The following is a 27214-nucleotide window of genomic DNA, read 5'->3' on the forward strand; positions in this document are numbered from 1 at the left end:
AGTCATCCTTTATTTACACATGAGAGCCTTTTACATTGATCCAACTCCCTTAGAGCCAGTTCTCAGTGAACAGAACCTGTCACAGTGGAATTCTCTGCCAGAGAAAACAGTTCAAATTAAAACATTAGGTGGTTTTAAGTAAGAGTTAGATATAGATCTTAGGGCCAAGGTGATCCAAGAGCATGGGTTGAAAGTAGGAAAGGGCACTGAGTTGGATGATGTTGAACGGTGGAGCAAGCTTGAAGAGTTTTCTCCTACTCCTATTTTCTATGTTTCTAATTCCATAAGAAAAGTGAAGTTGCTGAAATAACAAAAAGAAGCCCAGATAGGTTTTTTTTTAAAAAACACACGACTCCTTTCACAAACTCAAACAATGGATAATTTGTGCAGAAAGCAGATATTATAATTTGTAATGCACGCTGATGTTTGGAAGGTACAGATAGTAATCTGTAACTACTCTGCACTTGATGTTTAAACAAAAATGATCATGCAGAAATGAGAGTTATAGCTTGGGACACATGCCCAAGCTACTTTACATATGGTCTTCAGGAATTGGTTCCAATTTTAGAGGTTATCCCGTTAAATGCCATCATTAATTCACCAATATTTTCACTGCTGCAGCCAACTATAGCTATTATGGTAATCTTAACTTGGAGAATTTCAATCAATTAGCAGTAATTTTTGAATAAAAGATGGCCTTGCTATGCTGCTCGGCAAGCTGCAAAAACATAGTAACATGATTTCTGTCAGCTTCTATTATACTACTGTTACTATTGTGACATCGAAAATTAATATTCAATGCCTTCACTAAACCTTTCATACTCTATGGACTCAAACAATGAAAAACCTCTAGAATATAGTGGTAGACTTTATACTTTCAAATGGGGCTCATATTTGTAACTATTATTTTTAGCTTTATAACTCTACATCCTTCAAATGATATGGAGGTGCCGGTCTTGGGCTGGGGTGGACAAATTAAAAATCACAACACCAGGTTATAGTCCAACAGGTTTATTTGAAAGTACTAGCTCCCTGACAAAGGAGCAGTGCTCCGAAAGCTTGAATTTTCAAATTAATCTATTGGACTATAATCTGGTGTTGTGTCATCCTTCAAGTGGTGGTAGCAATAATGACAGAAATTTGATGAGAATCACAAAGGATGCACTCATTAAAGCATACTGTCTCCTAGGACAAAAGTAAGGTCTTGAAGCCAGGGGTATAATGAACATTACCCTGTACACCACAAACTTAATATCGCATATTCTATTAATAAAACATACTTATTTTGTTAAAAATAATAAAATCACATTTTTCACATGGTTATAAAGTTGAATACTCACTATTCCTTTTCTTCTTCTCTGGGAGTGGAGGTGGCTTCTCTGGTACTCCTGCTGATTCTGAAACATCAATGTTTGGAAATCCCACTGAAATTGATAACATCCCTTGTGGCCTTGGTGACACTACAGCAAAAGGAGGATGCTGAATTGCTGGTACAGCAGAATTCTGCATTTCCTCCTCAGAGATATTATCATATTGTGATGGAAACCGCTCATACGAGACTCTATATCCAGAACTATCTGATGAGGTAGCACTCCGACGCTTCTTTTCTGGCAACGCTGGTGGCATCTGCAAAGCTTGAACATCAGTTTGTGGTATCTGCCTCCAAGCTGGCACTGTTTGTGAAGTACAAAGTGGTGAAGTAAATGTCTGCCCAGGAAGAGGTGAACTGGATTCTACTGCTGATTCGGGAAGTGGGCTTAGTGTGCCAGAAAGTTGCAGGGGAATCTGATCAACAGTTGAAAGGTCCTGATGCAGGAAATCATAATCAGGATCATAGCTTTCTGGATTATCTGAGGGGTAGAAAGAGTATTTTAAGTGAAATGCAGCCAGTCACACATCTCATCCTTAAACACAACAACATTTATTACACATAAGTAAATAACTGATTAGCAATAATGTTAATTAAAAATAGAAAGCAATTCATCAGTTCAAACAAACTGAACCACTGATTTCCAGCATAGGTTACCCTCACATCCAAACATTTCACCTATTCAAATTCATTTCTTATATTCTTGGACAGAAAATGCACTGTAACCCAAAATGAAGTAGTACATAGATTATAGCTCATACTTAAATATTGTGGATTTACTGATCAAATATGGATCAACACTGACCAAGAAACAAACCCAGTAATCAGACATTTTCAAAGTGCATGAACACCTCAATTATTATTCAGCAGTGAATGTGCCTGTATTCCAGTCAGTGTTATTGTACTTTTGTACTTGTTTTACAAATTACTAGTTAATAGACTACAAGAACATGTCGCATGGCTGCTCAGTGGTTAGCACTGCTGCCTCACAGTGCTAGGAACCCAGGTTCAAATCCACCCTCAGGCGAGTGTGTATGCACGCATGTGTTTTTGTGTGCGCGCATGCGTGTTTGTGTGCTAAGAACAGGCAGCTAAGAACAGCATGGGCTCTGGAAGAATATCAGAAGAGTAAGACAAGTCTTAAATGAGGAATCAAGCGGGCTAAAAGGGGTCATAGCAGGGTTAGAAGCAGAATTAAGGAGAATTCCAAAGCATTTTATGCTTATAAAAGCAGCAAGCAGATAACTAGAGAACGGATTGGTCCACTAAAGGATAATGAAGGAAGGCTGTGTGCCGAACCTGAGAGAATGGGTGAGATGAATAGTCTGAATCACGTTGACATAAGTAGGGAAGATGTGTTGGGTAGGCTAGAGGTTAAGGTGGACAAATACCCAGGATCAGATGGGATCTATCTCAGGTTGCTGAGGGAAGCGGGAGAGGAAATAGCTGGAGCCCTGACAGATATCTTTGTGGCATCCTTAAATACAGATGAGGTGCCAGAGGACTGGGAGGTTGCTCACGTTGCCCCCCTGTATAAGTAGGGCAGTAGGGATATTTCGGGTAACTACAGACCAGTGAGCCTGACATCAGTGGTGGGAATGTTGCTGGAGAAGTCACTGAGGGATAGGATCTATTTATATTTAGAAAAGAAAGGGCTTATCAGAGATAGTCAACATGGTGTTGTGCAGGGGAGATTGTTCCTTACCAACTTAACAGAGTTCTTTGAGGAAGTGACCAAGTTGATAGATGAAGGAAGGGCTGTTGATGTCATATACGTGGGCTTTAGTAAGGCGTTTGATAAGGTTCCTCATGGTAAACTAATAGAGAAAATGAAGTCACATGGTGTGCAGGGTGTTCTAGCTAGGTGGATAAAGAACTGGTTGAGCAACAGGAAACAAAGTAGTAGTTGAAGGGAGTTTCTTGAAATGGAGAAAAGTGACCAATGGTGTTCCATAGGGGTCAGAGTTGGGGCCACTGTTGTTTGTGATATACATAAATGATCTGGAAGAGGACACTGTTGGTATGATCAGCAAGTTTGCAGATGACACACAGATTGGTGGAGTAGCAGAAAGCATAAGGGACTGTCAAAGATTACAGGAGGATATAGATAGACTGGAGAATTGGGAGGAAAACTGGCAGATGGAGTTCAATCCAGACAAATGTGAGGTGATGCATTTAGGCAAGTCTAATTCTAGAACGAATTATACAATGAACACAAGTGCCTTGGGAAAAGTTGATTGGCAGAGAGATCTGGCAGTGCAGGTCCATTGTACCCTGAAGGTTGCGGCACAGGTGGATAGTGTGGTCAAGAAGGCACATATAGTATGCTGGCCTTCATTGGACAGGATAGTGAGTGTAAGAGCTGGCAAGTCATGATAAAATTGTACAAGGTATTGGTTCGGCCGCATTTAGAATACTGTGTACAATTCTAGTTGCCACGTTACCAAAAGGATGGGGACGCTTTGGAGAGGGTGCAGAGAAGGTTTACGAGGACGTTGCTGGTATGGAAGGTGCTAGCTATGAAGAGAGGTTGAGTAGGTTAGGTTTGTTTTCATTAGAAAAAAGGAGATTATGATTATGGGGCAGGGGGGGGACCTGATTGAGGTTTACAAAATCATGAAAGGTATAGACAGGGTGGATAGAGACTAGCTTCTTCCCAGGGTGAAGGATTCAATAACGAGAGGTCATGCTTTTGAGGTGAGAGGTGAAAAGTTTAAGGGGATATACGCAACAAATACTTCACACAGAGGGTAGTGGGCGTCTGGAACATGTTGCCAGCGGAGGTGGTAGAGGCAGGCACAGCAGATTCATTTAAGATGCGTCTGGACAGATGCATGAGTAGGTAGGGAGCAGAGGGATACAGATGCTTTGAACTATAGGGACAGGCTGTACAGGCTGGGGCTGTTTTCTCTGGAGCGTCGGAGGCTGAGGGGTGACCTTATAGAGGTTTATAAAATTATGAGGGGCATGGATAGAGAAAAAAATAGTATGGTAACTTTTCAAAAAAGCATCTTACCAAGTGTTTCACAACTTGTATTCTGCGAACACTGCCCACTATCATTGTCTAACGATGATAGCTGTTCATCAGATTTGCTTAGTTTTCCCATGCTGTTACAAGGAGATACCCTTGGTGATTCTCCACTATATGAGTGGCTGCCGCCGGATAGCCGCCTTTGCAGATAGCAATCCAATCCATCAAAGTCCTAAATTTAACAAAATATTTATATAAAATATTGACATTTTGATGTTATAGAGTGATGTTATGATGCAAGAGAAATAACCTGCTCTCTAATATTTGCAACATTTACAGATAAAGGATGATTGAACACTGTATTGTAGTCAAGAATTTCAAAACTACATTATAAAAGGAAAAGCTTGAGATAAAAACTCCAGAGAATGAATTAATATTTTCTACATGTGTCAATATCGTTTGATTCAAAATACATTGCAGCACTTGGAGTGACAGAATAAAATGCAAGACTGTATTAATGGAAGGTTAACAGAACTTTGTGACAGAACCAGAGGTAGGTTCTTATAACAACATTATTGTTGAATAGCAGTTACAGTTATCATCTAATCTGTTTTCCCAAACTGATACTGGGAGGTATATCTTTGGGATTGGTTTCCTATCATCAGATTAAGACCACCGACACCACTCACCCCAGCTTGCTTGTGCTGATTCTTTTAAAGACTATAAAAATCTCTTGACTGAATAACTTCCTGTGGCAAAGCATTCCATGCTCTATTATAAGGGGATTCTTCGAAGTCTTGCCCCATTATAACAATTTGATGGACTCCAACGCAGGGGAAACTCAAGCTTCTTGCTCATCAACAATTTTTAAAAATCTTCTGTCTTCTTTGCTTCAGTGAAAAGCAATTTTATATTTCAAGCCTCTCCAACTAAAAATAACTTTACATGTGCCAGTATGCTTTACAACTTGCCCCATCCAGATGATGGATATTAATTAGGACCAATGTAGTACTTACAGCACAACTTTACAGTTATATGTTACATTAGTTCCTTCAGAATCAATGATATAGTGAGTTACCAGCATTAGGTAGTTTAAGTGGCTAGAATATTTGTTGTGAAATGCATTTAACATGATCAAGTGCTTTCACTATTGTCCAATGCATCACTAGTGTTAAAAGGAGATGGTCAAGTTTAGTTTTGTTTCTATATTTTTATTTGGAGTCAGGAAATGTGATATTTACTTGTGTTCCTATTCATCCAAAGATTGGGAACGTATTGGACGTGACCCTGCTTCAACAGAAGAATCAAATATCCTACTGCACATATCCAACATACATTTGTGTCCATCAACTGGAAATAAACTGACTTTTGTTTAGTAATTGCAAACCTTAGTCAATCTATTTATCCTATTGTGTTTATTCCTCTCCCATCCAAACAATGAAAAAGGTTTCCATACCTGTTTGGTATTGGGTAAGCTAGAACCACTGGCAGCTCGACTTATGGGAGATACTACTGCCACTCTTGTTGGGGAGGGTGCAGATGTCCTCTTCTTGGGTGGTAGAGGTGGAACACTACTGTTGCAGGACAAAACACGTAATGATTAAAACTGCAAGATATTCTGGCTTAATAAACAAATCTGTGTAGATTTAGCAATAGGACATTTTAAAATGGTTAACTAGAAACAGAAGCATGCTGGTATGACACCAGCAAAAGCATTTTAAGCCACAATTTTTAAAAAAATGTTCAAATGCCCGTACATTGGTTTTCACTGAACACAACTAACCAATATGCAACAAAATTCCTGTTAAGATTGTACAGATGACCAAAATGCAGAATAGAAAAAGAATCAAATTGGTGACAATCTACTGCAGATGTACAGATCACTTCCACAATCTGACATGCAAAATAACCAGTAATTGTATCACTTCCTATTCAGACGCAACTGGAAACATGTACATATTAAAAACGTAATATACTAAAGCCAGACAAAGCTCTATTTTTTCAAACTATACTTGGCTCTAAATCCCGTAATTTTCCAAGACAGCAAAAATCTGAATATGGTCAATAATTCAGCACCTACACACAGTCCAATTCCAAAGATGCACATCCCTCAGTGAAGAAATTTCTCCTCATCTCAGTAATAAATGAGCAGTCTTTACCATAAACTGTTGAATTGGAGTTTTAAATTTTATAGACAGGGGAATAACCTCCTAATGTTGAGCTTATCATGCCTCTTCAGAATCTTGCATGTTACAATGAGATCATCTCTATCCTTCTCAACTGTCAATTAAAACAGCCAGCCAGCAGCCAATGCCTAATCCAAGGAACAACTCTGGTGAACCTTCAAGTATGTTATTCTTCAGACAGGGAGACCAAACATGTACACAGTACTCCAGGTGGAACCTCACCGAACCACTGCAAACTCCTTGTAAAGGCCAACATACTATTTAATTGCTCTTTGCATCCACATGCTAACTTTGTAACATACATGTCTTCTCTTGGAGCATTAACACATGAAAGTTTAACACCTATTAAAATGAAATACTGTACTTTTCAATTCAGACTTAAATAATAAATAAGTTAATCATGTATTATTTTGTAAGACATCCTTAACAGATTTCCAGCATATCCCCATCACAGCTGATGCCAGCTAATTAAACTGACTTGCAGTTTTCTATTTTCTCTCATTGTCTGTTTTTTTGAAGGGCATGGTTGCATTGACCAATTGCCAAACTCAAGGACTGCTGTAGACTCTGGGGAACTTTGGAAAATCATAACCAGTGTATCTATTATCTTTGCCACTTTCAAAACCCTCTGGAAGGGCCATCAGCTTTTGGCCCATTATATGTCATAAGAACTTTGGTCTGCTGATGAAGTAATAATTTATGTTTCTTGTTCTTACCAGTCTCTCGATTTCTGTGTCTGCAGAAGGCAGACAAAATATTTAGTGTCTATGTCAGTTCCTGATTTGCTATGATAGTTTCTCCTGTTCCTAAGAGACCTATGCTTATTTCAGCTACTTCATAAACTTTGAAAAGCTCTTGGAATCCCATTTCTATTTTACTTGCTACTTCATTCTCATTTTAGTTTTCCCTTGTTAAATCAAATTTTGGTCAGCCTTTCTGAATTGCTCCTAATTCTTTGATCACTTCATAACAGTTTGCTCCTCTTAACATAATACTACACTCAACTCCCTAGTAAACCACAGATGGACATTTCTTGCCCAACCTTTTGTTTTTTGGTCCAATAGTCACATCACTGCAAAACATACTGTGGGCAATATTGAGATATGTTACTGCACCATCAAGATAAGCGGCGATTTATAGTGAACGGCATCACTCACTCATTACTATTAAATAAACAATGATTGAAATTTCTTTAACGAACAACATTTAATTGAAGAAACAAACAGAGTACTGCTGCTTTAATCCATTACCTGTGGTCCATAATGCGAATACCAGGCAGTGGTGGTTTTGGTGGGGCACATTCTCCATCCACAGAGTCTGGAATTATTTCCAGTGACCTTGTCATTGGAGTAGTTTTAGTAAGAATTTCCTTCTCCCTGTCAGTCAGTGGAAGCTCTGTTGCACTGCAAGAGTCAAGCACCAGATCAACATAATTAGTTGAAAGGCACCCATTACAGTCTGTAGTCCAATAGTTGAGAAACTTAACTCTCAACCAAATTTGAAGTTAGAGTTTGCATCCCAATGCACTTGAAACAGAACTGAAAGAAATCTGGCAGGCCAGCAACAAAACATTCTGATCATAAAACTCACCAATGCTACTCAACACCTAGTCTGGCCTACTCAGGACAAATGCAGATGACACCAAGATGAATGGGAGAGCAAAATATGCAGAGGACAATGAAACTTTGCAAAGGGACATAGATACTTTGAGTAGGCAAAGGTCTAGCAGATGGAGTACAATGTTAATAAATCTGAAATCATCCATTTCAGTAGGAACAACAGTAAAAATGATTATTACTTGAATGGTAAGAAATTGCAGCACGCTGCTGTGCAGAGGGACCTAGGTGCCCTTGTGTATGAATCTCAGAGTTTTGGTCTGCAGGTGCAAATAAAATTAAGGTGGCAAATGGAATTTTGTCCTTCACTGCTAAACGGATTGAGTTTAAAAGCAAGGAGGTTATGTTGAGGCTGTATAAGGCACCAGTGACGCCACACCTGGAATACTGAGAAAGGATGTATTGGCACTGGAGGGGGTGCAGAGAAGGTTCACTAAGTTGATTCCAAAGTTGAGGGGGTTAGCTTATGAGGAGAGACTGAGAAGATTGGGATTTTATTCATTGGAGTTTAGAAGAATATGGAGGATCGTACAGAAACGTAAAATTACAAAGGGAATGGAAAAGATAGAAGTAGAGAGGATGTTTCCATTGGCGGGTGAAACTAGGACAAGAGAGCAGAGCCTCAAAATTAGCGGGAGCAGGTTTAGGACTGAATTGAGGAGGAACTTCTTCACCCAGAGGGTTGTGAATCTGTGGAATTCCCGGTCCAGTGAAGTAGTTGAGGTTTCCTCAGTAAGTGCTTTCAAAGCTCAAATAAATAATTTTTTGAACAGTAAAGGAATTAAGGGTTATAGTGAGAGGGTGGGTAAGTGGAGCTGAGGATATGAAAAGATCAGCCATGATCTTAGTGAATGGCAGAACAGGCTTGAAGGGCCACTTGGTCTACTCCTGCTCCTAGTTCTTATGTTCTTATACAAATTGGATTCTCATTCCTGGCTAGTGCAGAATTTAAAGAAAAATACACACCCAAAATCAAAAATACTTTGGATATTACTTGTGACATTGATCAGCATTCTTGGCATTTTCCATTATCTCCAAGATAGCTCTCAAGTGCAGCTTTTTTGAAAGCATTTTATTGCAATAAGAACTTTCATTTCAATTAAGAGTGTAATATAAATGCAAATACTTCACTGAAGTGCATGGGTGGGAAACAAAAACGTATTTAATTTCAGCTTCATATACTTCATTCCACTGAAATGAACTTTCTGGTTTCAATGCCGATCAAGCGAATATTTGGTTCATTAGTCATGTTCATACAGGGAAGTCATTCTTACCTGTCAGTTTTAGACGTTGGTGGGCTGGGTTTCACAGGCGAGGTAGGGGATGGCTGTTCTTGCTTCTCTATTGTCAGTTTCACAAGCTCCTAAACAAAAGCAACAGAGGATAGTAGAACTGATTATTTGATCTAGCAACAATTGGAAACTTATGTACCTTGAAGATACATTAAAAAAGATATTCAGCAGGAATCAGTCGACACTTGGCTAAAATGCTAAACTCAGGATCATTTGGCTGTTACACTCAGTACAAATGTACATGTGGATTGGAAAAGTAAGAGGAACACAACATGCTGCAATCAGTACTCAATACAATTTAAAGATGCAAGGCCAAAATCCCAACACTGGAAGAAAGGAGGTCATCAAGGAAGTCAACCACAATCATGACTGGCGACTTTGTTTCTCACAAGTCCAAAGTATGTTCGATAATATTTTGATCAAATAGATTTCCCAGCAAATATATTTATGCAAGACTTGATCATGAACATTTACAATTGCCTTCACAAAGGAGAATATTAAAGGGAATTAATGTGACGATGCTGCTCCTTTAACAAGGTTATGTTATTAAGTTGCAATAGAGTTGACTGGTTTTTCAGATATGTTATTCTAGATTTTGTTCTCTTTTGCTTGTGTAAAATAAATTCTGTTTTGTTTGAAACTGAGTGGTTGGTCCAGCTGCATCACTTCTGGAATATCCACCTCACACCTGCTCAAAACAATTAGAAATATTAGGATCTTTGCTACCCTCTTGAAATGTTTTGAAGGGTCTGGCCTGTTCTATAACACTAGCATGTATTGTTGGCTGCATTTTTAGAACCTCATTTCTCAAAGCCTAGGCAATTGACAAGACTTTCTGCTCCAAATAGGAAGTCAAGAGTACATCACACTGGAACTTCTGTTTGTATAATATTATTTTCAGGTATTAATCATGTATATGCAATTTTCAAATTTTCACTGCACTAAGCAAATACGTTTTTACCAAATTTAACTTTAAAATCAGAACAATTAATTATTGATAGAATAAACATTTCAAATAAAATTTAACAGACCAGATACTGTATAATTGTTGATGGCACAAGTGCAAAACAAAACTTCAGCAAGTAATAGAAAACAATTATTCTGAAAATTGGTTGAAATATGCAAGTTGAGTGGGATACTGGGATTTAGCCTACAATTTAATGGCACGAACACCAGGCCATCTTAAACCATAGCTATCAATTCAGAAGAGAATACTTAAATTAAAGGATTTTATCAAAACTGAAGTATTTGTATGTTTTGTGCAGTCTTGTTTATTAAAGGTTACTGCACTAGTTATTTTTCATTTTATAATATCAAACTTGCCCTAACTGGGATATCAATTGTTTGAGTTGAATTCAATGTTTCTGCAATTAGAAAGGTGAAATTTAAAATAAAGCCAATTCCTAAAAATGCACAAGATCCATTCCTAAAGCTTTAAAAATAATTATTCTCAAGTTCCAACTGTCCAGATGAACCACAACGTTGTCACATTTGATTACAAAAGCACGTTCATTTTGTTGGCCGACCAGGATATGGAATTTCTCCATTTAAAAAAAAAGTTAGCGCAGAAGCAACAAATTTTGGTTTGTAGTAGCAAACCATCTGCAAAATTAGTTGCTTGTTAGTAATTTATTAAAGCATTAGAACTCAGGATGTAAGTTTGCTCGCTGAGCTGGAAGGTTCGTTTTTCAGACATTTCGTCACCATACTAGGTAACATCATCAGTGAGCCTCCAGTGAAGCACTGGTGGTATGGCCCACTGTTTGTGTGCACATTTAGGTTTCCTTGGGTTGGTGATGTCATTTCCTGTTCTTCTTCTCAGGGGATGGTAAATCAGATTTAAGTCTGTGTGTTTTTTGACAGACTTCTGGTTGGAGTGCCATGCTTCTAGGGATTCTCGCAAGTGTCTCTGTTTAGTTTGACCGAGGATGGATGTGTTGCCCCAGTTGAAGTGGTGTTCTTCCTCATCTGATAGACACGCAAGAATCCCGAGAAGCATGGCACTCCAATCAGAAGTCTGTCAACAAACACATTGACTTCCATCCGATTTACCACCCCGAGAAGAACAGGAAATTACATCACCAACCCAAGGAAACCTAAACACACACACATACACAGAAAACAGGCCATACCACCAGTGCTTCACCGGAGGCTCACCTAGTATGGTGACAAAACGTCTGAAAATGAACCTTCCAGCTCAGCGAGAAAACTTACATCCAGAACTTCAACTTGAGCTACAAATCTTCTCAAAACTTGCCATTAGAACTCGAATTAGTAGGAAGTTAAACTGGAAATCTAATTAACGCATTTGCGGAACAACACCATTTACTCCTATTAAAATGGTCTTCAATTGGTCAAAATTCATGCGGACACTCATTTTCTATTGTTGCCACGAAGATTTAGTCAGTTCACTCTGATTACAGTCTATGACATTTTCATAAAGAGAACACATCTAACATGTTGAAAGGAAACAAAATAATTCCCTTGCACCATTTTCCAATTAAGATTATACTGCAAAGTCAGCAAGGGAAAAAAATTTAAACCAAGTGTATAATACTGCAAATCTGATTAAATAAGAAACCTTACATTTTTAGAAGAGAACTTTTATTTCAAGTCACATCAAACTTGTCTATGGAAGAAAAGGAACTGAGAAGCCTTCTGTGCTGAATTTATTCAATGGCTTTCAATCTTGCTATTGTGGATACTACCAATCTGGACACTATGTGCTTCTCCATCAGGAGAAATGGAGAGTTGAGAATGAACATGACCTTGTGTAGATCAGGAAGTTTGGGAATATTCTGGCCAAGTACTTTAGTGACATGCAGCTGCGAACCGTCGAGGACTGAAAAAACAATTACTCTTTCTTCCACCAGACATCCCATTCCCACAGCTCAAATGAAAGAGGATGTTGAAAAATACAGAACAGCTTTACATGCTCTTAAGGAAAAAAATACCTTTATTCCGTCAAGCACTGCTTTAATCATTGCCATGACCCTTTCCTTGTCCTCTAAATTCACACCTTTTAAGATCACTTGATCAGACCAGCGAATTAGATTGGCCAGGCTCTGGTATACCTGGTTTAAACAGGATGTAATGGCTGAGCTGAAAAAGAGAGAGAAAAATAATAATTTTATGTCTACTGTATACTGAAGCTCCAATCCTAAGTGATTCAAAAGAGCCAGCTGGCAGATTAGAAAGCAGAGAAAAACTGCAAGAGCTCAAATTCAAAATAAAACCAGGATATGCACATTGGGCCAGTCAGTATCTATGGAGAGAAAAGAAAAATAAACCATAAACAGCTAAACAGTCATTTAACAGAAGCAGTTTACGTGCAAGATTGTATACCAGAAGTATGAGCTCTCCACAGGTTTTGACTGGCCTGATGTGCCATTTCCAACTAGGTCACCAATCTGAGCCCTTCACCAACAGCCGTCTGTTGAGAAATTTAAACCAAACACCCGCACAGGAAAGAAGCTATTTTAATTTTTTATACAAAAAGAATGAAGCAGCAGACCTACATTTAAGTTATCCTAAGAAAGTGCAGCATAAGCAGCTACACAATGCACATTCTGTATTATTTCTCCACATTCACCAACTCAGTTGATTAATTCTTCCACAAATATTTAGATTACAGTGCAGCCCATGTCCTTTGCTACACAAAACCTCAACTCCATCCTGTCCCAGCCATGTGCCCCATCTAATTGCTGGATTTTGTATTGTTTTACAATTTCTATCCTATATTCCACTATCTTTTGGAAATCACATCTACTGAAATGTCACAGCTGTTGGTTTTTATCGTTTATTCTCCCACAAGACATGGGTACCATGGCTGGCCAATATTTACTGCGGATCCCTAGTCGTCTCCTTAAATCCTACAGAATGTGAGTTATTGCTGCATGATTCCTAGCCTCTGATCTGCTCTTGGATCCACTGTATTTATATAGCAACCAGTTTAATTTCTGGTCAATGGTAAGAACTAAGGTATTGATAGTGGGGAATACAGTGGTGATAATGTGGTAGTTAGATTGTCTGTTACTGGAGATGGCCATTGTCTGACATCATCAATATGGCACAAATGTTGCTGGATACTTGTCAGACAAAGCCTGGAAATTGTTCCAGTCGTCTTGTATTTGAACACGGACTGCTTCAGTGTCTGAAGAATGATGAATGGTAAACATTCCCACTTATAACAAAGAAAGGGAAGGACTCTAGTTACGAGCACAATAACTTAGAGCAGGAATTAAAAGTTCACAGCCCTTCAAGTCACCTCATTGTTGAATAAGGTCGCATATTATGGTCTACTTCGCCTCCACTTTCTTGTCCTATCCTGAAACACTTGATTCCATATCTGTTCAATAATCAGTCTTGAATACTCTGGATGACTAAACATTCAAGTCTTTTGGAGTACAAAATTTCAGATTCAGAATTTTAAGTGAAGACATTTCTCATCTCAGTATGAAATAGATCCCTCATCCTGAGCCTATAATCCCTTGTGCTAAATCCTTCAGCCAAGGAATTGCCAGCACTCAAGAACTTTTATTGATGTAGTTAGTTAATTTAGCAAAAATAAACTAAAAGCATCTGGATCCATCAATAATGCAATCACATTGCCCATATAGTTGTTGATCATTAGCCAAGCACAGATAAACTTTCACGCCTCAAATATAGTTTTAAAAATGACCTATTCATACAAAGTAACCACTTTAAACATGTTCAGTGTTACAAGAACCAGTGTTAAACAGAACCTCCTGAATTGGATAGTTTTCCAAAAAATTCAAATGTATGAGCCTACCACAAGTACATCACTTGGTTTCCGCTGGTAAGTGTCCTGTAATTAGCACAACAGAGCATTTATTAATTATTATTTGGTTTACCTAAATTAGGGTTGATGGTGTTAGAGAATGGTATATATACAGTGAAATGAGTGATAAAAGTGCAATCAAGTACAGGATTATATGACAAATAAAACACTCTACATGAGCCTAATATCATCTTCGTCCAGCAGTTTAAAATCCAATGTTGTGCACTTTCATTCCCACACCAATAGTCCCTTTGACACATTGAAGTGCTCATTTCAAAGAAATTTGAGGAACATTAAAGTTACACAAGGAAAACACTCGCCAGGATTGCACTGAAATACTATTTCTAGTTGTGAAAGGACAGTTCCCAAGCTTCCACAATCCTTCCCCTTTGCATACTTTAAATGTAATCACACCACAAGCAAACCTCAGACCTTTCAAATGGGAGTTCACAGCTCATAACAGAAATGCACCTGCTTTTAAATAAACAGTTGCAAGTGAATTACATTTCTTTAGGCATTTTAAGAATTAAAGAGAGTTACATTACAGGTCAGCATTATTATTCCTTTGCAATTTCACTCATCTGTTACAAAAATGAAAGACAAGTTCTCCAAAAGACTGACTTCGAAAAACGTTTACAAAATCACCTTTTCATTACACCAAAATTGAATAACCAATGCCTGAATAGCAGCACTGTTTTATCGTTGATACTTAGCTGTCTATGCTTGTGATTTTATACATAAGTTAATATCAACACGTACTTTATTTAAAAGCATCCACTTCAAAATTATTATTGTTATGTACAAGCGTTATCCAACAAAATCCAGAAGAACGGAAAAAGGTAGAGGTACCCACTGAACTAATATATAAGTGGAATAGCTTTTCAAGATACTTTAGAGACATGAATACTGCCACAAACCTGCCTTTCTACAGTAACTATAGTCATGTGCAAAGTCCCCAGATGCTTCAAAGGGACAAAAATTGACACCATTTCTAAGACACAACTTGGAGGGTTTCAACGTAGCCTTAAAGGGGATGCCAAGTGCAACCTGTGCTGACGATCACAGGTATATTGCATGCAAGAAAACAAAAGGAACCATAGCTGATGTGATGATGCTATGCGCTTTAAGAGGTATACTCTGGTGTGGTTTAAGTTAGAAGATAGAGAGAGAGAGAGATTTAGCAGAAGCTGCTGAACCTTTAAAGAGGTTGCAGCTGTTTTTTGCCCCTCTCTACTACAGCACGAAGCTAGGATTTCTCACTGCTGCTGGGTTGCCTATGAGACAAATCTATTTTCTGAGTTTTGCCAAGGGTACATTTATGGTATGTTACTATATTGGAACAATTAATTAGCAATAGTTATTGTATCTATTATTCTGTTAGTAAGTTAACTCTTTTGGACAACCTAAGTTATTCTTTCTTTTGTTGTATTTTAACTATAGTGTTTGAATAAATTGTGTTTTGCTTTACATCAAGTAGTATGACAAGTCAAATTGCGTCTGGAACACAACACTTTACATTTGCCTTTAAGAAAAAAGTTAGGGTCTAGGCTATCTTCAAATATTTTGAGGGGGTCTGATGTGGTTCATAACACTGGCAAGGAGAAAGTTACTGTGTGTATCAAAAGCAGCTTAAGGTACAATTATTAGATTGGAATATTTATTTAATATCCCAGTTCACAGCTAAAAGTTTTCTGTACAAACTTAGTCAGAAAGAACAATATGTGTAAATATTATGACACAATTTATAACATAAAAAATCTAACACCTCTTTACATCTGTGCAACATCACCAGAGAATACCTTAAAAATCAAGATCACTAATTATGTCCTCTGATTATAACAGAGGCACCCAGGACGAGTTTGTGATCTTCACAGGATTTTTCGAAAACACCACCACAAAATTCAAGACTTCATTAACAGAAATATAAAACCCCAGGTTTCTTTTTAATGGAATAGAAGAAATGGGAGCAGGTTTAAGACGTTAATGCAAAGATATCAATAATCCTGAAGAAAGAGTGGTACTATTTCATCTAACGTATCATGAAGATCAGTACTTTTGTCAAGCCTTGTGAACATTAATGCGACACTGACTGCAACATACATCAGCGACATGCTGAAATATTTTCCTTCACAAAGTCACATTCTGATCTATGACAGTCAAATTTGATCAAGAAACAGGAAGAATGAATGGATTATAAACTCAAGCCAACTTTTCAAATTTAAACGCCATGTTTTCACAAGTCCTGTGGTGGTGGCATCACACCTTTAAACACATAACAATTTGGGTAATCTGCAATTTTCATAAGCTTCTATTTATCAAATGCTTTTCAAAGCGAAGTCAAATTCAAATACCAGTTGAGATCAAGGTATCACCTCATATTCACAAAGATGCAATTATTTGTATCTTCCTCAGAAAGGAAGATAATTGAACATTTCCCACAAATCAGGTGCAGCAGAATGCCTTGTGTGCAACACTTAGAAATCACATGTCAGTATGAATTAATTCCTAATACAAGAGCCAGGTGTTCAGAAGTGAGAGCAATTTATTTTATTTGCATCCACTCATTCAAGAAACAACTATCTATGCCCCATGGGTTAGATCATGAAGTGAAAGACATCGACCCTGTTTAAACTGGTATGGTCAACCATTTGACAGAAAAATGTTTTCAATTCGAGAGGAATGACAAATGGCATAGTAGTTAATTTCAGTCTTGCACAGTGGAAGCGAGTTGTCGGAATCTCGGTCGTGGAACAAGTTTGTCATTCAGTTCAAGACTGCTCAACCATGTTATTGTATCATGAGTTGATTGTTAACTCAATTAATTTGCCTTCCTTTGTTTCACATTCTTTAACACTCTTCCTTAAAATTTAAATTGGTTCAGTATCCACAATATTGACAGAGTTTATATTTTCACTATCCTAAGCGAGGAAAAAAAAATTCTAATTTCACTCAAATGCCACAGCTCTAATTTTTAAGATTACACCTCTAAATCTGGATTCATTGCACAGTACACACAGTCTCAAACAGACTGTTTTCTGGTTGGTTACTCAACACACTGGTCTAAAAATAATCTAGTACACATGCCAGTAAACCCTCCTCCCACAATATAATTGCAAGTTTGATCCAATCGATATGAAAGCTGAAGTCACCCATGATTAGTCTTACCCTATTACCTGATTTCTTGTTTAATGCCTTTGTTTACATCTTCACTACTGTTTGGGATTCTGGATTAGTGGTGCTGGAAGAGCACAGCAGTTCCGGCAGCATCCGAGGAGCAGTAAAATCAACGTTTCGGTCAAAAGCCCTTCATCAGGAATAAAGGCAGAGAGCCTGAAGCATGGAGAGATAAGCTAGAGGAGGGTGGAGGTGGAGAGAAAGTAGCATAGAGTACAATAGGTGAGTGGGGGAGGGGATGAAGGTGATAGGTCAGGGAGGAGAGGGTGGAGTGGATAGGTGGAAAAAAAGATAGGCGGAAAAGAAGATAGGCAGGTAGGACAAGTCATGGGGACAGTGCTGAGCTGGAAGTTTGGAACTAGGGTGAGGTGGGGGAAGGGGAAATGTGGAAACTGTTGAAGTCCATGTTGATGCCCTGGGGTTGAAGTGTTCTGAGGCGGAAGATGATGCGTTCTTCCTCCAGGCATCTGGTGGTGAGGGAGCAGCAGTGAAGGAGGCCCAGGACCTCCATGTCCTCGGCAGATTGGGAGGGGGAGTTGAAATGTTGGGCCACAGGGCAGTGTGGTTGATTAGTGCGGGTGTCCCGGAGATGTTCCCTAAAGCGCTCTGCTAGGAGGCGTCCAGTCTCCCCAATGTAGAGGAGACCGCATTGGGAGCAACGGATACAATAAATGATATTGGTGGATGTGCAGGCAAAACTTTGATGGATGTGGAAGGCTCCTTTAGGACCTTGGATGGAGGTGAGGGAGGAAGTGTGGGCACAGGTTTTGCAATTCCTGCAGTGGCAGAGGAAGGTGCCAGGATGGGAGAGTGAGTTGTAGGGGGGCGTGGACCTGACCAGGTAGTCACGGAGGGAACGGTCTTTGCGGAAGGCGGAAAGGGGTGGGGAGGGAAATATATCCCTCGTGGTGGGGTCTTTTTGGAGGTGGCATAAATGTCGGCGGATGATTTGGTTTATGCGAAGATTGTTAGGGTGGAAGGTGAGCACCAGGGGCGTTCTGTCCTTGTTACGGTTGGAGGGGTGGGGTCTGAGGGCGGAGGTGCGGGATGTGGACGAGATGTGTTGGAGGACATCTTTAACCATGTAGGAAGGGTCTCTAGAGGAGGAGGCCATCTGGTGTGTTCTGTGGTGGAACTGATCCTCCTGGGAGCAGATATGACGGAGGCGGAGGAATTGGGAATACAGGATGGCATTTTTGCAAGAGGTAGGGTGGGAAGAGGTGTAATCCAGGGAGCTGTGGGAGTCGGTGGGTTTGTAAAAAATGTCAGTGTCAAGTCGGTCGTCATTAATGGAGATGGAGAGGTCCAGGAAGGGGAGGGTGGTGTCAGAGATGGTCCAGGTAAATTTAAACTGGAAATGTGTTCAAGTAGGGCTTATGCCCGAAACGTCGATTCTCCTGTTCCCTGGATGCTGCCTGACCTGCTGCGCTTTTCCAGCTCTGATCTCCAGCATCTGCAGACCTCACTTTCTCCTCCAGGTAAATTTAAGGTCAGGGTGGAATGTGTTGGTGAAGTTGATGAATTGCTCAACCTCCTCATGGGAGCACGAGGTGGCACCAATGCAGTCATCAATGTAGAAGAGGTGGGGAGTGGTGCTGGCGTAATTACGGAAGATCGACTGTTCTACGTAGCCAACAAAGAAACAGGCATAGCTGGGGCCCATACGGGTGCCCATGGCTACCCCTTTGGTCTGGAGGAAGTGGGAGGATTCAAAGGAGAAATTGTTAAGGGTGAGGACCAGTTCGGCCAAACGAATGAGAGTGTCGGTGGAAGGGTACTGTTGGGGACGTCGGGAGAGGAAAAAACGGAGGGCTTGGAAGCCCTGGTCATGGTGGATGGAGGTGTAGAGGGATTGGATATCCATGGTGAAGATGAGGCGTTGGGGGGCCGGGGAAACGGAAGTCTTGGGGGAGGTGGAGGGCGTGGGTGGTGTCTCGAATGTATGTGGGAGTTCCTGGACTAGGGGGGATAGGACAGTGTCGAGGTAGGTAGAAATGAGTTCAGTGGGGCAGGAGCATGCTGAGACAATGGGTCGGCCAGAGTGGTCAGGCTTGTGGATCTTGGGGAAGAGGTAGAACCGGGCAGTGCGGGGCTCCCGGACTATGAGGTTGGAAGCTGTGGGTGGGAGATCTGCTGAGGTGATGAGGTTCTGAATGGTCTGGGAGATGATGGTTTGGTGATGGGGGGGTGGAGTCATGGTTGGGGGACAGTAAGAAGAGGTGTCCTCGAGTTGGCATTTGGCTTCAGTGGTGTAGAGGTCAATACGCCAGATTACCACTGCGCCCCCTTTATCTGCTGGCTTGATGGTAAGGTCGGGATTGGAGGGCTGCGCGTTGTGAGGGTGAGAGGTTGGAGTGGGGGTAGACAGGTTGAGGTGGTTAATGTCCCGGCGGCAGTTGGAAATGAAGAGGTCGAGGGCAGGTAATAGGCCAGTGCGGGGTGTCCAGGTGGATGCAGTGTGTTGGAGGTGGGCGAAGGGGTCCTTGGAAGGTGGGCGGGAATCCTGATTGTGAAAGTAAGCTCGGAGGCGGCGGAAATAGTATTCGACATCACGGCGTGTATTAAATTCATTGATGCGTGGATGGAGGGGGATGAAGGGGAGTCCTTTGCTGAGGACTGATTGTTCGTCCTCAGTGACGAGGAGGTCTGGAGGGATGGTGAAACTTCGGCAGGGCTGGGAGCTGGGACCTGGTGTGGGTGTGGAGCTGGGAGTGGGGGGCGGAGCCAGTAACTGGAGTGGGTGTGATGGTGGGGGGAATGGAGGTGGAGTCATGAGCAGGGGTGGTGTTCCCCTCAGGGTTCTGGGGGGCAGGGATGGTGATGGTGGGATCTGTGGAGGGGGGGGGTGTCAGCAGAATGCAGGTGAGTGGCGTTGGTGGGGGTGGAAGTGGTGGCAGACACGGCAGTGGGGTGGCGGAAGTCACTGAGCGTGTGACATCAGCAATAATGTGAGGGGCGGAAGTGATGTCACGTGTGATGCATGAGGAATTGTGAGGGGCGGAGGTGGCTGTGGGAGTGGCCATGATGGGGGCGGAAATGACATCATCAATCAGCGTGGGGGGTTAGCAGCTGCACCAGCCGCATGGCTAATGGCGTCCGAGCAGTTCCAGAGGCCAGGGGAATCTTCTGGAATATTTGAGGAGCGCTGGTAATGGAGGTGGGTAGATAAAAGTTTGTTGTACTTACAGTTTTTGATGTTTGAGATGGAGTTGAAATACTGTTTGTTGAGAGTATGAATTCTCCTGAGGATGTCGTACAGAGTGGGTCCTTTGCAATTCTGAGAGAGTGTGGCCCTCAGCTGAGGCAGGGCAGACTGTAGAGAGGTTAAGTACCGGCGCATTGCTGCAAGCGTGAAGCAGAGGATCTTGAAGGCGAACCGTGCTGGTGTTTTTGAATCTGTAGTCTGTACTGTTTGTTTGTACTGTTTGGGAGCCTATAAACAACCTCAACAATGTTCTATGCCCCTGGGTGTTTCTTACCTTCATCCAAACAGACTTCACATTGTGATTCGGAGCCAATTCTTCCTCACCGTAGTTTGATTTTTCTCCTTTCAATTCCCCACCCTGATTACACTGTAGTCATGTCTCTGTAATCACAATTATATCAAAGTGCTTATCTCTATTCGTGCTACTCATTCATCTATTTAATGTGAATGTTTTGCACATTATGCCTCAAAGCCTTGGGTTTTGTCTTTTAGTTAATCATCTTGGCTTTATTTTTGACCAAGGTCCTGCTTACTGCTCTTGTTCTTTTTTTCTCCCTTCCACTTTTGCTTCTTACCTTTATCTTTTATTTCTCCCCCACCCGATCACCACAAAGACACTGGTGCCATTTCCACCCAGATGCAACATGTCTTGTTTGTACCAGTCCTAATTTCTCCAGAACTGATTCCCCAAAGCACCATGAATCTGGATTCTTTATCTCATCTGATCAATTTCCCACTCCTCTCATGAAGCTGCTCGCTTCTGGCCATTTTACATTGACACAAATGTCATTGTCCTCCATTATTTAAGTAGAAAGCAAATAAGGTTAAAGACAATTTCAACATAAGAGCATCAAGTCAAGCCCCAAAACGTGCCCTCGCTTGATAGCAAACCAAATGCAGACCTGAAAATTGAACAGTGACTCAGATGGTACCAGTTGTCATCAAATTTCCAGAAAATTGGACAAGTCATCATATTCATTGCCTCAACTTAAAGCTTACTGAATATGTTCTTCTAGCCAAATGTAAAAGATAGCAAATGCCACAACACCAGGTTCACATAGACCAATAGCAGAGCAGTAACTGAGGGCAGAACTAGTCTTACATTTATTCAACATATTAGATAGGGAAAATTAATGCATTGATCGAGGAAAGTGTCAGTGCAAAAAATTGCATTAGTCAAATACAAAAGAAATTTCAGCAAACAAGAGCAAAAGCATTTACAACTTCATACCAATGAATCAAGAAGTAGACAACTGAAGTTCATATTTCAACCTAAAATTGCGCATATTAGACAGTGGAATTTAGTTCTTGAACATTTGTTAACATCATGAGCGAGTTATGTCAGGAACAAAATATTTTGAACTAAGTATCAGCACTGAAGACTCTTCAATTACATACATCATGGACGTGGTACTGTTTTCTAACTCAGAGCAATGAAATACCATTCAAATCTAAGAAAATAACCTGCTGTCCAGTTGGAAAGACTAATTCCCTATGTTGCTACAACAAGTCAAAAAGTTATACTCATACCTATATATACCCATTTACACAGGTAGATCTACTCATATCCAGTAGGAATTGGAGAGGTGATTTCAAAGATTTTAGTCTAAAAAGACACTAGATTTCTGTAACCAACACATTATACCATTTCAGTGCAAAACAGTTCAACACTTTGATTAAAATCACAACCAGAGGAATTTTATGACTTTAATCATCCTGAATGTAGCACATTTACAATCTTTGAGATTGTAAACCATGATACTAGCATCAATATATTACTGAGTGTTTAATGAGACTTTAATTCAAACAATTTACTGGATATGAATCCTACTCATAGAGCTGAAAGTATTCAAGCACAAGTTCACCATTCTTGCTTTAAACATTTGCTCAAAAACATCTTGCAGTAGAGGCTGTACTTTGCAAGTCATCATGCTGTATTCAAGCAAGCTTTGGTTCAATTCACTAAATATCGGTGCTACGGTAGTTCTGACGGAAGCCAGAGAAACAAAATACACTCGAGGATATCAAAAGTTGCACAAGGCCATCATAAACAATGAAAAATCAAAATGAAAGAAAACATATTTAATCTTGCAGATGCTATTAATTTTGTAATTTAGTGTGCCAATACAGAATGTTTAAGAAAGGCTGTTTACTTACTGTGGATTAAGGTATGAAAGTAGGGAGGTTTTGCTACAGTTGTACTGGGTGTTAATGAGATCTCATCTGGAGTGTTGTATGAAGTTTCAATCTTATTTTTAAAAAAGGACATTGTTACATTGGATGCAGTGCAACTAGTTCATATGTGGATGATTTGCTAGGCAGGAAAGTATTGCATTTCTTCAGAAATCTGCCCATTACTGCAAAAAACAGGATGAAGCAGTCAACTGCTGGAATCATCTTTTTACAACAGAGCTGAAAGATTAAACTTGAACACTTGTCTTTTTCTGCAATGATCGGAAGCAATGACCAACAAAATCTGATTTCAGAAAGAACAAACCGTTAAGTGAGCAGTGACAGGAGTTAGAAATGTGGGGAGCAAAAATTAGACTTGGGTTTTAAGAATTACAATGATAATGTTTAAAGAACACGCTTAGCCTCAATTTTAGAAATCTGAAGATTTTAAGCTGCAGACTCCTGTGGTGCATAAATTCAACAACAATCAAAAGAAACAGGATCGATGCTAAGTTTTGGTGAGAGATATGTACCATGGCTCCCAGCCCGTCAAATGTTCATTTGGAGCAAGTCCTAGTTCCTCCACAATGGGATATCATATGCAGTTTAACAGAACAAGGTAATTGTGAAATCAAAGGAAGTGCTTGAGCTGAGAGGCAGGAAAACTGAGTCCCATGAAGAGACCACTGGTTCAGACTTGAGGATAGAGGCAACTTGCTTTGCTGTTATTTCCTAGGTTCTATGAGGCAGAGGTGGAAGCCTGCTTTGTCTTTTTCCAACAGATAGCACAGCAATTCAAGTGGTCAGCTCAACATTAGTCATTATTACTGGAAACTAACTGAGCAACAAAAGGGATCTCTGTTGTGTCCAGACAAAATAGTTCCAGAAGTATAATGTCAAAAAAAAATCATAACCTCCAGAAATGGCCTAACCAAACATGCCTGGAATTTGAAAGGCTTTAAGCAGCCTGCTTTTGACCAGTGGGATACAGGCATTTAAAACAAAAAAAATTTACGAAAACCTGCATGAAACAATTATTGTTGAGGAGTTTAAAAACTCCAATTCTTTCCTAATAAGAATGCATCTCAATAAGGAACAGAGACTGATTGATGAACGGCTTTTGCCCAAAACGTCAATTTTCCTGCTCCTCAGATGCTACCTGACCTGCTGTGCTTTTCCAGCACCACTCTAATCTTGACACTGACTGGGTCTGGGCTGACAGCCAGAACTGGCTGATCACTGGTTTGATCCACAAACCCCTGTTTCTTAAGAAATCTTTGTCTAGTCACTTTAACCAACTAGAAAGAATAGAGGTAGGAGTAGTGATAGGAACCAGAGACCCATGGGAGAGACAGAAATTCTGGAAACTCTCTTCAGGAGGGAAAGGGTGGTGCTAAGAGGAGGTGAAGCCAAGATGCCTGTTTTTGAACTGCACAATAGCCAGTGGATTTATCATGGCACATACACTCCAAGTAGAGAATGACAGGGAAAGCCTAGCAGACCAAGTGAGGGGTTTGACTCCTTGTGTGAACCTCTGTAAAGACACCAAAGTGTGTGGATGGGGTTGAACAAATCCCTGAGCGTAACTGGCATTTTGTATACAAAGGAAGGATGGCAAGCAATTCTGTCTTAATTAAGAGATACCAGGATCAGTCAAACTCTACTACTGGGAAAAGGTATTGAAGACACTTCGAGTCAGAGTCAGAGATGTACAGCATGGAAACAGACCCTTCGGTCCAACCCATCCATGCCGACCAGATATTTCAACCTAATCTAGTCCCACCTGCCAGCTCCCGGCCCATATCCCTCCAAACCCTTCCTTTTCATATACCCATCCAAATGCCTCTTAAATGTTGCAATTGTACCAGCCTCCACCACATTCTCTGGCAGCTCATTCCATACACGTACCACCCTCTGCGTGAAAAAGTTGCCCCTTAGGTCTCTTTTATATCTTTCCCCTCTCACCCTAAACCTATGCCCACTAGTTCTGAACTCCCACACCCCAGGGAAAAGACTTTGCTGATTTATCCTATCCATTCCACTCATAATTTTGCAAACCTCGGTAAGATCACCCCTCAGCCTCCGGCGCTCCAGGGAAAACCGCCCCAGCCTGTTCAGCCTCTCCCTGTAGCTCAGATCCTCCAACTCTGGCAACATCCTTGTAAATCTTTTCTGAACCCTTTCAAGTTTCACAACATCTTTCCAATAGGAAGACGACCAGAATTGCACGCAATATTCCAACAGTGGCCTAACCAATGTCCTGTACAGCTGCAACATGACCTCCCAACTCCTGTACTCAATACTCTGACTGATAAAGGAAAGCATACCAAACGCCTTCTTCACTATCCTATCTACCTGCGACTTCACTTTCAAGGAACTATGAACCTGCACTCCAAGGTCTCTTTGTTCAGCAACACTCCCTAGGACCTTACCATTAAGTGTATAAGTCCTGCTAAGATTTGCTTTCCCAAAATGCAGCACCTCGCATTTATCTGAATTAAACTCCATCTGCCACTTCTCAGTTCATTGGCCCATCTGGTCCAGATCCTGTTGTAATGTGAGGTAATCCTCTTCGCTGTCCACTACACCTCCAATTTTGGTATCATCTGCAAACTTACTAACTATACCTCTAATGCTCGCATCCAAATCATTTATGTAAATGACAAAAAGTAGAGGGCCCAGCACCGATCCTTGTGGCACTCCACTGGTTACAGGCCTCCAGTCTGAAAAACAACCTGAAGAAGGGCTTATGCCCGAAACGTCGATTCTCCTGTTCCCTGGATGCTGCCTGACCTGCCGCGCTTTTCCAGCAACACATTTTCAGCTCTGAAAAACAACCCTCCACCACCCTACCTTTGAGCCAGTTCTATATCCAAATGGCGAGTTCTCCCTGTATTCCATGAGATCTAACCTTGTTAATTAGTCTCCCATGGGGAACCTTGTCGAATGCCTTACTGAAGTCCATATAGATCACATCTACTGCTCTGCCCACATCAATCTTCTTTGTTACTTCTTCAAAAAATTCAATCAAGTTTGAGAGACATGATCTCCCACGCATTAAGCCAAGTTGCCTATCCCGAATCAGTCCTTGCCTTTCGAAATACATGTACATCCTGTCCCTCAGGATTCCCTCCAACAACTTGCCCACCACTGAGGTCAGGCGCACCGGTCTATAGTTCCCTGGCTTGTCTTTACTGCCCTTCTTAAACAACAGCACCACGTTTGCCAACCTCCAGTCTTCCAGCACCTCACCTGTGACTATAGATGATACAAATATCTCAGCAAGAGGCCCAGCAATCACTTCTCTAGCTTCCCAGAGACTTCTCGGTTACACCTGATCAGGTCCTGGGGATTTATTCACTTTTAACCGTTTCATGACATCCAGCATTTCCGCCTCTGTAATCTGGACATTTTTCAAGATGTCACCATCTACTTCCCTACAGTCTATATCTTCCATATCCTTTTCCACAGTAAATACTGATGCAAAATATTCATTTAGTATCTCCCCCATTTTCTGTGGCTCCACACAAAGGCCACCTTGCTGATCTTTGAGGGGCCCTATTCTCTCCCTAGTTACCCTTTTGTCCTTAATATATTTGTAAAAAACCCTTTGGATTTTCCTTAATTCTATTTGCCAAAGCTATCTCATGTCCCCGTTTTGCCCTCCTGATTTCCCTCTTAAGTATACTCCTACTTTCTTTACACTCGTCTAAGGATTCACTCGATCTATCCTGTCAACACCTGACATATGCTTCCTTCTTTTTCTTAACCAAACCCTCAATTTCTTTCGTCATCCATCATTCCCTATACCTACCAACCTTCCCTTTCACCCTGACAGGAATATACTTTCTCTGGATTCTTGTTATCTCATTTCTGAAGGCTTCCCATTTTGAAGGCTTCCCGTCCCTTTACCTGCAAACATGTGCCACCAATCAGCTTTCGAAAGTTCTTGCCTAATACCGTCAAAATTGGCCTTTCTCCAATATAGAACTTCAACTTTTAGATCTGGTCTATCCTTTTCCAACACTATTTTAAAACGAATAGAATTATGGTCGCTGGCCCCAAAGTGCTCCCCCACTGACACCTCAGTCACCTACCCTACCTTATTTCCGAAGAGTAGATCAGGTTTTGCACCTTCTCTAGCAGGTACATCCACACACAAGAAAATTGTCTTGTACACACTTAAGAAATTCCTCTCCATCTAAACCTTTAACACTATGGCAGTCCCAGTCGATTTTTGGAATGTTAAAATCCCCTACCATAACTACCCTATTATTCTTACAGACAGAGGCGATCTCCTTACAAGTTTGTTTCTCAATTTCCCTCTGACTATTGGGGGTCTATATTACAATCCCAATAAGGTGATCATCCCTTTCTTATTTCTCACTTCCACCCAAATAACTTCCCTGGATGTATTTCCAGGAATAT

The 27214-nt window shown here is 40.6% G+C and overlaps 1 protein-coding gene across 9 annotated transcripts in view; it reads right to left on the bottom strand.

The window, feature by feature from the left end:
- The window catches only part of rapgef1b (Rap guanine nucleotide exchange factor (GEF) 1b), a 249885-nt gene that overhangs the window by 105890 nt on the left and 116781 nt on the right, over positions 1 to 27214 (bottom strand). For 4 of the 9 annotated variants that reach the window (XM_087998341.1, XM_087998346.1, XM_087998345.1 and 1 more), the window contains exons 4-10: positions 14227 to 14262; positions 12389 to 12536; positions 9417 to 9505; positions 7777 to 7929; positions 5797 to 5914; positions 4386 to 4572; positions 1341 to 1850 (exon numbers count right to left, since the gene is read on the bottom strand). In XM_087998341.1, the coding sequence (XP_087854467.1) occupies positions 1341 to 1850; positions 4386 to 4572; positions 5797 to 5914; positions 7777 to 7929; positions 9417 to 9505; positions 12389 to 12536; positions 14227 to 14262 (1241 nt within the window). The remainder of the gene's footprint in view (positions 1 to 1340; positions 1851 to 4385; positions 4573 to 5796; positions 5915 to 7776; positions 7930 to 9416; positions 9506 to 12388; positions 12537 to 14226; positions 14263 to 27214) is intronic. The other 5 variants (XM_087998342.1, XM_087998347.1, XM_087998348.1 and 2 more) reach the window with 2 other exon arrangements.

Source organism: Chiloscyllium plagiosum, unplaced genomic scaffold (assembly GCF_037043375.1).
Source record: "Chiloscyllium plagiosum isolate Xiang-an unplaced genomic scaffold, Cpla_swu_hap1 HiC_scaffold_21, whole genome shotgun sequence".
Classification (NCBI taxonomy): domain Eukaryota; kingdom Metazoa; phylum Chordata; class Chondrichthyes; order Orectolobiformes; family Hemiscylliidae; genus Chiloscyllium; species Chiloscyllium plagiosum.